Here is a 13,367-nt window from a genome sequence, read left to right on the forward strand (position 1 = left end):
TGTAGTCCCTTTATAATATATAAATTATAAGTCCCTTTATGTGGGAATTCAACTCGTACTAGAACTTTTTTTTTATTTCTGCATAAATGAATAAAAAATCTCTCTGTGTGCTTGCGTTTAAAACTGCAATGATATTTTCTACATCGCATTTTCAAGTGGAAACTTATTTGCGGTCAGCCTTATATTATTCATAATGAAGGATGGAGCGGTTGAAAGACCCTTCCCGAAACCCTTTCTAGAGGTCGTTCAGAAAACCTTCAATTATGCGTTTAATTATTTGTTTTTAAAATAATTCATCTCAAGTTTCAAATTGGTAAACGCGAAATTATGAATTTTAATTTTACTTACTAAAATCTCAAAAAAAGCCTTTATGAGTTTAGAAAACTAAGCTTGAAATTCACTGTTTGTAATTTTTAATTCAATAAAAGAAAATAATTATAATCGTTATTTTACTAAATAATGGCGCCGATTCTGTTGTCTTTCTCTGAACTAAATTTAGAGTTCCTTCACGCCTTAACTAAGAGATTAATCGACTTGATTTTTGGCATAGAGATAGTTGAAAGGACGGAGAGTAACATAGGCTACCTACTATTTATCCCGGAAAATCAATACGGTACGATGTCGTGTAGAAACCAAAGGGGTATGGGTTTATTAAAAACTGCCATACCCCTTCCAGGTTAGCCCGCTTCCATCTAAGACTGCATCGTCACTTACCACCAGGTGAGATTGCAGTCAAGGGCTAACTTGTATCTGGCTGAAAAAAAAAACCGGCCAAGTGCGAGTCAGGCTCGCGGAACGAGGGTTCCGTAATACAGTCGTATTTTTTTGACATTTTGCACGATAATTCAAAAACTATGATGCATAAAAATAAATAAAAATCTCTTTTAGAATGTACAGTTGAAGACCTTTTATAATGATACCCCACTTGATATAGTTATTTTACTTAGAAAATTGAAAATACTAATTATTAGTTCACGACCTCAATTAAATTTTTTTGTGTGATGTAACCACAAATTCACGGTTTTCTGATTTTTTCCCGAATGTCTGCTACAAGACCTACCTACCTGCCAAATTTCATGATTCTAGGTCAACAGGAAGTATTCTGTAGGTTTCTTGACAGACAGACAGACAGACGACAAAGTGATCCTATAAGGGTTCCGTTTTTCCTTTTGAGGTACGGAACCCTAAAAACACATTTCCTTTTTCCAGGAGTCATACTGAACGACTTCATCGACGCTGCCAACGACATAGCAGCAGGGAAGCAGGTGCAGAAGAGGTTCCGCATGTACTCCGCCCACGACTTCAACATCGGAGCCCTGATGGAAGCCGCCCAGGTCCTCAAGTACGAGCAGAGCCTGCCCGAATACGGATCCCTGTTTGGTCTGGAGATGTATAGGTTGAAGAGTACCGGAGAATTAACTGTTGTGGTGAGTACTATGTATAATTCTAGGATTCTAGAATCTAGACTATTATTATTATTTAAATTTTATTATTTATTATCATAAGTCCCGCAAATTGCTAATGCGCGTGGCCACCATTTTAGTGACGTCAGCACTAGAGTGAAGTTTCGAGCTGATGTTATATTTTTACTGAAATATACGTCAAATGACGTCAAAATGACGTTATTTCGATGTTAATGTGACATGATTCCAGCGCAATAGCAATTTGCGGGCTTTTACTATCGGGACATCTCCCCAGTCCCAGTGCCCTTCTGGCCAGTGGCGGCAAGAAATATTGTAGGTACTTAGACTGAGATTTCGGATTTGCAAAGCGTTGTCTCTTTTACTCATGCATACGTAACGTTTTATCGGTCTCAACGACAGAGACAACGCTCTACACAAACTCTTTCTAAAGGTCGATATAGAATGTAAACGTAATAATAACAAGTAAACTTTTAAAGTGCTTTTTAATCGTCAACTAGTTTAATTTACACTGGTTCGGAATACCGTTCCTACCGAGAAGAACCAGCAAGAAACTTGGCAACAATATATACAATATTTTCTGCCGCGTACTCTACAATAGCAACGCAGGCGGCGCAAGCCCGTGGCGTGTGGACACTTGCGCCGCCTGGATCCAGCGGCTCCCTGCGACTCGTCTGATGTCGTCCGCCCACCTAGTTGCTATTGTCCCTACAAGAGACCTATGTCCAGCAGTGGACGTCTATTGGTTGATAATGATGATGATGATGATGATGATGATGACTGTACAATATGGCTATTACAATACGCGATATTGTAATTATGGCAACAAATTAATTCCTATAAATAATTGATCAGTCACGTATTACATTATTGGTTTCCCTTTTGCTTTGTCACGTATAATATAATTCTCCGAGAATAGACATTGTAGCTATTAATAAGCATTATAATGCTTGAAAATTCCAAATCATGATCAGACTTGTGATATTAAATTGCTTAAAACCCGAGATCGAACCCCATATCCCTCGGACGGATCTTTAAAGTAGGCTAAAGTCAAAGTCAAAGTCAAATTATTTATCCAAATTGGGTACTATTGTACACTTTTTGATGGCCAGTTGTAGAATTACGTAAACTTAAAACTAAAGCTACGAGGGTTCCAAACGCGCCCAGGTCTGAGAACAGCCCTCAACAAACTCAACGGGGTATTCTATTTCGTCCGTTTACCTAGTGGGGGGTCTTCCAACGCTGCGCTTTCGAGAACGAAGTCGCCATTCCAGCATCTTAGAACCCTAACGTCTATCGGTTTTCCGAACTATGTGCCCTTCCCATTGCCACTTCAGCTTTGCAACCCGCTGAGCTATGTCGGTTACTCTAGTTCTCCTACAGATCTCCTCGGTTCTGATTTGATCAAGCAGAGTAACTCCAAGCATAGCTCTCTCCATCGCTCGCTGAGTGACTCTGAGCTTTCCTATGAGGCCCATAGTTAGCGGAGCTAAGCAATAAAATCTCAAAATTATTTTTATTTGAAGAAAGTAAATCTTCTTGTCGTTATCAGTCGTTCTTCTTTTTTTCTAGCCGTTCTTCTTGCCCAGAGCTGGACAGTCCACGGCCCAGAACCTCCACATCACGGGCTGCGAGAAGAGCAACCACTGCGACTTCAACAAGTTCAAGGCCATAACTCAAGAGTACCTGCTCAAGGAGAGGGAGTTCTATAACATCTGTAACATTAGAACTGAGCTTTGATCGTTCATAGAAAAAGCTGTGATGTAGTTTTAAGAATTAATTTAGTTGTTTACAGTGAACGATAAAGTATAGAAATATTCGTACTCTCCATTATTTAAATATATAAAAGGAAAAGGCGACTGACTGACTGACTGACAAGAATAATACGGATTAGAATAATAAGCAGGTTGTAAACTTATTTATTATTCGTAAGTTTCGAGTTAAATTCAGGTCGTGACTCGTGACCGTCAAAACGTGGACGAGTGTTTTATTATTTTATTGGTATCGGCTTTACTATCAGTGTCGTGATTGTAATTTTCACTTTCTATCTTTGTTAGTAGAGGTATGTAGATTATTATCACTGTGTTATGTAATCTATATATATAAAAGGAAAAGGTGACTGACTGACTGACTGATCTATCAACGCACAGCTCAAACTACAGGACGGATCAGGCTGAAATTTGGCATGCAGATAGCTATTATGACGTAGGCATCCGCTAAGAAAGGATTTTTTAAAATTTAACTTCTAAAGGGGTAAATAGGGGTTTGAAATTTTTGAAGTCCACGTGGACGAAGTCGCGAGCATAAGCTAGTCGTAATAAAAGCTCTACCATGGTGGGCGTGTATAGGTACTTTACCGCAAGCGTCTTCAATTCGATTGTAGCTCCGTTTCGTTGTCTCTTTTGGCCGGCCGATTACAGCAGCGGCAAGTCATGGCGTGTCGTGGCTGAGTCGTGATCTAATCATGAGCTTGTTGCGATTTCAACAAAAAGTTTGCGGCCTCTATTTTTGAATAACAAATTGTTACAGTCGACGCATTTTAAACTGAGTCGTCGAGCTACCTGTCTGTTTCGCTCGCACTTACAGGTCGTAGGTAAGTGCGAGCGAAACAGACAGATAACTCGACGCGTTTTAAAATGCGTCGACTATAGAAACGCGCCTTCTATGCTTTGTCGTTCACTGATTGTTTAGCTGTTTTCTGATTGGCCGATGCATTGGCTCCGATGCCGGCGTTGCTTTCATACTGTATCCATTGTGTTCGCGCAGCTTTAGTCCTCAGGGCATCTGAAACTAGACTGTTTTAAATCATAGGACCATTATCGTCGTAAGCTGCTGGACATAGGACTTTTGTTGGGACTTCCAAAAGCAGTTTTGCGACTCGTTTGATGAATGAATGAATGAATTATTTATTCAATAAAGTGCCGGTACAATAGGTTGAAACAATGTCTGATGAGCCTTATACATTTTACCATTGTAACTGGTGTTTGAATATTATTACCTTAAATTAAAAACATAAAAATAAGTAGGAATTAAAATACAAGTTATACATAGACTTCATACAATCAAAACAAAATAATGAATAAAAATATTATAAATATGAATATTAAATATGAATATTAGTCCTTAATGTCGTAGTAATTCTATTTTCAAACACTGTCAAAGGCTTATCTCTTAGTCGCCTGGATGTCGCTTGTCTACCCAGTGCGGGGGCCTACCATAGGACCGGACATATAACAGTACTGAAGATTCGGTATTGTCAGCTTGTAGCCTTAGGCGCAAAGCACACCAGCAGAGTTGAGGTGCGGTGTCGTTCTTTATAACAACTTAGTCTAATCTTTGTTTACGACGTCGCAAAATTATTATTGGTGTGCGAATTAATGGATACGCAACATAAGGATAATAATATTTTCAAATGAATATCTTTGCCACCATTTTGTTTCCTGAAAATCACGCGGTGTGTTCGGTGAATCCCGTGCGGCGAATGCCGAAACTGTTCCGTCCAATCCCCGCGTATACCGCGAAGGAAACACTGTGAATTTTATTATAGGCGTACGTTAAACTTTCGGTATATCTATGTTTAACAAATACCGAACATGCGTCGCTGCTGCATCGACAAATTGGAAAATAGTGTCGTATTGTGTCATAATGACTAGTTTGTAAGACAAACTTGTCGAATTTGAACAAACTATAAGTCCCGCAAATTGCTATTGCGCTGAAACCATGTATCATTAACATCGAAATGACGTCATTTGACATATATTTAAGTAAAAATATACCATCAGCTCGAAACTTCGTCCACGCGTAATAGCAACTTGCGGAACTTATACCTACTAAAGTTTGAAGACAATCATGAACAATAAATATTTGTTGTCGATATAAAGTTGTACTTAATTAAGACTTAAGTACCTAATTTAAAACAAAACAGAACAATATTATGAATGATCTTTAATAAAATTGTGATTTTGACATTTTTTATTTTGAGTTTTATTTTTATACAGTTGTTTTATTTTCTTTTTTAGTAAAAACGGGTCTTTACAATCGCGCATAGCTTCTGCAAATCCTTCTCCGTGTTTTGTTATCATTATCCGAATTTTAACCATATAATATGTCCACGAGCATTAGACTAAATTAAACTCAGCCAAAGCTGAATAAGACTCTACGTCTCGGCTCCATTTCTTAATCCAAGTATGCGCCGAGCCTAAGATTTAAGCGCATTAATCTCAGACGTCAAATTCTAATAAATCTATGGTTTTTAGGGTTCCACAATAAACACCTAAAAAGGAAAAAAGAAACCCTTATAGGATCACTTTGTTGTCTGTCTGTCCGTCCGTTGACCTAGAATCATGAATTTTGGCAGGTAGGTAGGGCTTATAGCACAAGTAAAGGAATGAATTCGAAAACCATGAATTTATGGTTACATCACATAAAAAATATTAAAATGTGTTCATGAACAAATATTAGATACTATTTTCAAAGTAAAATAACTATATCAAGTGGGGTATCATAATGAAAGGGCTTTACTTGTACATTCTAAAACAGATTTTATTTATTTTTATGCATAATAGTTTAAGATTTATCGTGCAAAATGTCGATAAAATACGACTGTAACGGAACCCTCGGTGCGCGAGTCTGACTTGCACTTGGCCAGTTTTATTAAATCCATATATACATGGCATCGTACCAAATCACTTGGCATGCTGCATCAATGGCTTTACCGGTAGATTGGTAGATATAGAGCTTGCATCTCGGTGACGTATACACTATACAGGGCCTAGTCTTTACCCTGGAAAATCTAGTCTACTTACGTCATAATAGGATAAGGACAATGCCAGAATTTCTATAAAACCATAACCCATTTTATTACATAAAAGTCGTTTACACGACGTATGCTTTATGCAGCATTTTGTTGCTGTTTCATCACTGATTACTAAAGATAGGATTTAACACCTCTAGAACTTGCATAATGATTCTAGGTTTTATGCAATTTACCTATACCTAATTGTGAAACTAATAAAAGCATCCGCAAGTTTAAAATCACAATTTTTAATTTTTAAGTGGTTATTTCATATACTAGGATAATTATTGTAAATTGGTGGGTCAGGATCTGTCATTCTTCTTTCAGCCCGATCCGTCCAGTAGTTTAAGCTGTGCGTTGATAGATCAGTCAGTCAGTCAGTCACCTTTTCCTTTTATACATATATTTAAATGATAACAATATTGTAGCTTAGACAAATTATCCGTTGGAATTCACAATTAGCGTCCACCGTGAGGTGACAACTGACAAGGGACCAACTGCCCAGTGCCACCATTTGACATAGCAATAAGAGGACCCTCATCAAAATCTGTAATGCAACTAAATACACGGCTTCACACGCCCATTTGTTAAATAAACAAATTTGGTTTTGGGTTTAGGGGTTACGATTTCAAAAAACCGTGTGTGAGTCCGCCTCGCAGGGTCTAGGGGTTCCGTACTATCGCACAAAATATTTTAACATTTTTATGTGCAACACTGCAAGATAATGACAACAGCGCCATCTATAAGTAATTTGATGAATTAAAATTAATTTATCAATATTACATAAAGATGGCGCTGTAATTAAGATGTGGTTTTTGTGATGTAACCACAAATTCACGGTTTTCATGATTCTAGGTCAACGGGAAGTACCCTATAGATTTTCTTGACAGACACGACGGACAGACAGATAACAAGATGATCCCAGAAGAGTTTTTTTTACTTTTGAGGTACGGAACCCTAACAATTGTAAATAAGTACCAAGTCTTACCATTTTTAGCAGTGGCGTGCACAGGAGTTCAAGCCAGGGTATGCATTTAGGTATGAACTTGTTTTACGGCAGGTTATAATGAAAAATAAGTATTGATTTATTACAATGAGGGTAAGCAGTGCGTTTATGCTTCTATGAGCTGCACGCCACTGATTTTTGGCCGATTCCGAAAAAAAAGCAGACGTTACACGCCTTTAAGAACATTTTGGAGAACTCTCGGGCAAGTAGTTTTCCTCACGATGTTTTTATTCACCCTTAAAACAAGTGTTATTGAATTGCTAAAAAGGTACTTAGCTCTGAAAACTTTCTGAAAAGTTAGAGGTCAAAAAGCCTGGGATCTAATCCCCGATCTCTTGAAGAGGAAGCGAAAGTCTTAACCACTAGGCTTCAATGGGCTAGTCATAACTTAATTTAGGTTTAGTAGAAAAATAAACAAAAAATCTGATACAATTTACCTGCCTACCTAGTACCTACTATAAAATCAGATAACATTATAATATTATGTCGGCACGAGGCAATTTGGTAGCACCAATATAAAACCATAATAATCTGCGGTCTACGCACGAAATTTCCAATTGCATAAATAATAAAATACCATAGATATTAGCCGGATCGACTACCGGTAGGTATATCCATTAGATATGTGTCCGCTATAGCTTAACTTAACTGAAAACCGCTGCCGTGCCTATAGCGTACCGTAACGTTATTGTCATAGCTAGCAACGGATATCACTATGACGAACCACCTGACAACGCAACGCTGCCAACTGCCAACTGACAATGCATTGTTTGGTTTTTTGGTAACTAGAAACGCAATAATTATGCCTTCTCTTTCTTTCTTTCACTGAAAGCTGAGAAGGAGCGGTTATTGGCTACCGGCTTAGTAACTAAGAACTTGATAAACCAAAGCCGACCTTATCTCTATTACGCTAAGGCTTAACTGTACAAGTAGTACTACTTAGTAAGTACTTGTCCATTACACTTTGATCTATCAATTTTATTACAGTTAGCCTTAGAGTAATAGAGATAAGGTCCTCTTTGGTTTTTCAATCGTCGTGAAATGTTTTTGATTAACTGGACTGTGGCAAACTATCCGTGCAGGCGTCCACTATAGTTTGACCTATGTCAATGATCATTATAATTAAACTTTGTTGCTATGAACTTAAGGTTGTGATTACTTCACGATATTCATGAAAGTAAAATTGGTTATATTTTAGTGAAATATGCGCGCGCTAGCTATACAGACGGTATTGATACGGCAGCTAGCTTAGTTACTACAACGGAAACTGTTGCGCGTCAACTCTGATACCGATATTCGGCAACTGTTATCAATATCGGTATTGAAACTAAATAACTGTTGGATAACCGTTGTCAGAAATAGCCAATAACGCCCATCTTTAATATCCATAGATAATGGTATATCCAAGCGCTGAAGTTCTTGTACGGAAACGCCACAATGTTAGTCCGTATACAGGACCAGACTACGAGACCAATCCAAATACAGCGGGGAGTTAGACAGGGAGACGTAGTCTCCCCGAAGCTCTTTACAGCAGCTTTGGAGGACATCCTTAAGCTTCTGAACGGACTTTGCATTAACATTTAACACCAACGGCCAATACATCACTCACCTTCGTTTGCCGATGCCATAGTCGTTATTGAAGACTCTGGAAGACCTCAATAGTCAATACAATGCTCAATGACCTTCGCAGAGCTTCTCAGCAGGTGGGCCTAAAAATACATAAAGCCTTTTTTTTATAGAGATAGCAAGCAAACGAGCAGGCGGGTCACCTGATGTTATGAAGCCCATGAAAATTTGCTGCACCAGAGGAACCGCCGCCGATGCGTTGCCGGCCTTTTAGGAATTTGTTGGTCCGACCCTTGAATAACCCCATGTTGTAATCTAGCGGGAACACTGCCGAAGGGAGTTGATTCCACAGTTTGCATGTGCGTGGAAAAAAGGATCTGGCACAACGGGTGGTCGAAGTAAAGGCTATCTACCTACCAACGATACGAATAACAGTCCCTTTAGCAGCCTCAATAGCTCAACGGTTAGCTCAATAGCTAAAGGCATTCTGAACTGATGCATTTGACGATTCAACTCTATATTTTCTTTAGCTAACTCGCGTCGCCTGTAAGATTTGTTATAGCAATCATTGTTCAATATTGCATTGCTAATAAATAACCTACCTGCGTTTCAATGTAGGAATGGCGACCTTGCAGCGGAAAGCGCAGCGTTGGTAGATCCCATACTGGGTGGCCCGGGCCGGTGGATACTGGACAGATGATTATTGTCTGTCTGTCTGGTAGCTTTTCCCGGCCCATCCATCATCATCATCATCATCATCATCATCATCATCATCAGCCTGTGGACGCCCACTGTTGGACATAGGCCTTCCCTAAAGAGCGCCACCACACCCGGTCCTCAGCCTTCCTCATCCAGCCACTTCCCGCCAGCCTCTTTATATCGTCGGTCCATCGTGCTGGAGGGCGTCCCACACTACGCTTGCGTAAACGCGGTCTCCACTCAAGGACTTTCCGGCTCCAACGGCCATCGCCTCTACGACAGGCATGACCTGCCCACTGCCACTTCAGCTTGCTAATAGTTTGGGCTATGTCAGTGACCTTGGTTCTCCTGCGGATCTCCTCATTTCGGATCTTGTCCCTCAAGGAAACTCCTAACATAGCCCTCTCCATAGCTCGCTGAGCGACTTTGAGTTTGTGGACAAGGCCGTTTGTTAGTGTCCACGTTTCAGCACCATAGGTGAGGACGGGAAGAACACACTGGTTAAAGACTTTCGTCTTGAGGCACTGAGGAATTGACGATGAGAAGACTTGACTCAATTTCCCAAAAGCTGCCCAACCTAGCCGAATTCTTCTGTTGGCTTCCTCGTCGAAATTGCCCATCCGTTTAACCAATTTTGATAAAAATTGGTACAGAGATAGCTTGCATCCGGGGGAACAGGCTAAGAACAGGGAAAGGGCTACTTTTAATACCAGAAAATCAAAGTCGAGTTCATAATCTTCTCAAAAGTGTATGAAGTCTGTCAATCCGCACTTGGTCAGCGTGGCGGATTATGGCCATTTAAATCCTTTTCATTCGGGGAGGAGACCCGTGCTCAGTAGTGAGCTGGCGATGGGTATCCATGCTGATGATGGTGACACTAACTTATGGCTCCCGGTTTTTCTGAGAGGAACCGCTAACAAACTCGGCATTTACTCTTTCAGCAATTAAGTAATCTAGGAACCACTCGTTTTTTTACGGCGGCGGTAGTAAGAAAGTCAAAGAGTTAGCTTAAACTAGGTTGCTTACGTTTCATTCATAAAAATTGTAGTTTTCAACGAACCCGCGCGCTTGGTTTAATTAGAAAAAGTTTTTTAAGTTTAATCACAGTCATAATCCTTAATTAGTCACATCACAAGTGAAATGTATCCGGGGGACTAACAACACTCGTACGTCAAATGACGCGAATTGATGATGAGAGTCGTAGGTTATTAAAATTATATATTTTAATACAAATAAAATTTTAACACCACTTTTTGCTGACAAAGAAATGAATTACTCTATCAGCTTTCATATTATTATCATCGGAATAAATTATCGAAAACATTGAGAGGTTATTATTATGATATACCTACCTACAGTACGCGGCAGAAAATAATGGACATCGGCCTTTAAAATGACATTTTGACAGATGAATGACAGAGCGACTGGCGGCAGGAAGCAACTTCGTTTTATATTATGTAGAGATACAACAAATATTTTTTTTTTTTTTTTTTTAATAGATATAGCGAGCAAGCGAGCAGGCGGGTCACCTGATGTTAAGTGATTACCGCCGCCCATGAACATTTGCAGCACCAGAGGAGCCGCCGATGCGTTGCCGGCCTTTTAGGAATTTGTTGGTCCGCCCCTTGAATAACCCCATGTTATAATCTAGTGGGAACACCGCCGATGGGAGTTGGTTCCACAGTTTGCACGTGCGTGGAAAGAAGGATCTGGCGCAGCGGACGGTCGAAGTGCACCAGACACCCAGATGGTGAGGGTGAAATCCTTACGGTGGCGCGCGGTACGGTTGCAGAAAAAAGAGGGTGGAATGAGGTCAAAAAGCTCTTCAGAGCACTCCCCATTATACAGGCGATAGAACACGCATAGAGAGCTAACGTCTCTGCGGTGCTCCAGGCTTTCCAACGAGCCGGTTAGTTTGGGATCGTCCACAAGTCGAACAGCCCGCCTTTGGATCCGATCAAATGGAAGGAGTTGGTACTGGGGTGCTCCAGCCCAAAGGTGGGAGCAGTACTCCATGTGAGGGCGGACTTGCGCCTTATAGAGTAGGAGCCTATGCTCGGGCGCGAAGTACCGCTTTGCTCTGTTGAGCACCCCAAGCTTTTTGGAGGCTAATTTGGCCTTGCTTTCCAAATGATCGCGGAATTGAACCTCGCTCGAAATGTGGACTCCAAGGATCCCAATGCTGTTGGAAGGTGTGAGGGGAGTGCTCTGAAAGAGAAGAGGCAGTGTAAAAGGGGACTTCTTGGCAGAAAACGCGCAAACCTGTGTTTTAGTTGGGTTAAATTGCACTAGGTTTTGTGCGCCCCATTCTGACACTTTACCTAGGCAGGTTTCTATGTCAGACACAAGTTTGGCTCTACACTCCTCCAGCACTGCGCGAGAAAGCTGTGTATGTCCTTTGTACAGGGCATCACCCGTACTGTCATCCGCATAGCAATGGATGTTGTTGTGATGCAACATGTCAATGTCAATGTCATGCAACACAAATACAATAAAAGACTGACAATAAGAGTTCAGTTAAGTACATAATGTTCTCAAAGGTGTGTGAAGTCTGCCAATCCTCACATGACCAGCGTGGCAGACTGTGGCACAAGCCCTTCTCATTCTGAGTAGAGATTCGGGCTGAGTAGTGGGCCGGTGATGGATTGATCATGAGGAAAACATACGAAACGTTGCTAATAAGTGTGTTTAGTCCCAGAATAAATTCCGCACATCTACGGTTTTTAGGCAGAATGAAAATTCGCATTTTCGCACCTCACCGCCTTTTTGCGGATAAATGAATGAGTCACGTGATTTATCGTTATACACGGATACCGTTTGTGTGCCTTTTGAAACGCGTTTTAATGGAGGGGGGGAGGGTTTGAAAGGGGGGGGGATGCGGTAAGGGCAGGTGTTTTATGTGTTTTTCGGTCATATCTGTTACGGAATCGATGCAAGCTTGTTTTCATAATATTTTGATCGTTGTTGATCGCGATTTCGCGTACCTACCGAGATTAATTTAAACGTACGCTGATTTTAGGATTTTAATTATTTATTAGAAACTAGCTAGTAGATGCCCACGACTTCGTCCGCGTGGAATTAGGTTTTTAAAATCCCGTGGGAACCCTTTGATTTTCCGGGATAAAAATTAGCATATGTATGCCCGGGATGCAAGCTATATCTGTAACACTTTCGCATTTATAATATTAGTATGGAAGTATGGATTTATGGTTTACCTGCTTCTCTCAGCCCTTGTTCATTCAAATTTTAAAAATTAAGATAAGCGCACATACACGATTTTCGTTAACTGTATGGTGCGTGAACTAATCCGGTATTTGAACTAGTCAAATCAGTATCTTTTTATCAAACGTCAAAAAGCGCTTAGTATGCGAGCTTCTATGAAATACTGTGATGTGACTTAGTTTTTTACTTTTTTAGTTTAATCGATAATTTAAAATGGTTATTGCACTTAAAACTAACAAAGGCCGTGGATTTTAAGTATTTTGAAAGATCCTCTATCACAGCAGGTATTTATTCGTAGCACTCTATATAATAGTACTGATAAATAATTAATATTTTTGATATAGGCAAATACCCAATTGGGCAAGAATTATAATGGTTTATTTTGTACTTATAACATAAAATTAATTAAATAATAAAAATCTGTTAGTAAGTACTTAAGTAGGTACAATAAGTTATTTTGGAAAAAATAGGTTGATAAGAGAAAGTTTTAATTACCTATTGTTAACATGTGGAAGGCAGGTATACCTATTAGCTAAAAAAGATTTTGCGAAAATCTACTCCTAAGGGGGGAAATGGGGTTTGAAAGGTTACTTGAAAGTCCTATGTTTTTGAAGTTAGAGATATGAAAATCGGCATTTAGGTATTCTGGGTTCTGTGC

General features: G+C 39.9%; 1 protein-coding gene across 2 annotated transcripts in view; it reads left to right on the forward strand.

The window, feature by feature from the left end:
* LOC117992983 (venom acid phosphatase Acph-1-like) overlaps positions 1 to 5,394 on the forward strand; it is a 520,874-nt gene extending 515,480 nt beyond the window's left edge. For both annotated transcript variants that reach the window (XM_069506265.1, XM_034980725.2), the window contains 2 exons: positions 1,210 to 1,427; positions 2,994 to 5,394. In XM_069506265.1, coding sequence (XP_069362366.1) covers positions 1,210 to 1,427; positions 2,994 to 3,161 — 386 coding nt within the window. In that variant the 3' untranslated portion in view covers positions 3,162 to 5,394. The remainder of the gene's footprint in view (positions 1 to 1,209; positions 1,428 to 2,993) is intronic.
* Positions 5,395 to 13,367: the final 7,973 nt, after the last annotated feature.

Source organism: Maniola hyperantus, chromosome 22, assembly GCF_902806685.2.
Source record: "Maniola hyperantus chromosome 22, iAphHyp1.2, whole genome shotgun sequence".
Taxonomy (NCBI): domain Eukaryota; kingdom Metazoa; phylum Arthropoda; class Insecta; order Lepidoptera; family Nymphalidae; genus Maniola; species Maniola hyperantus.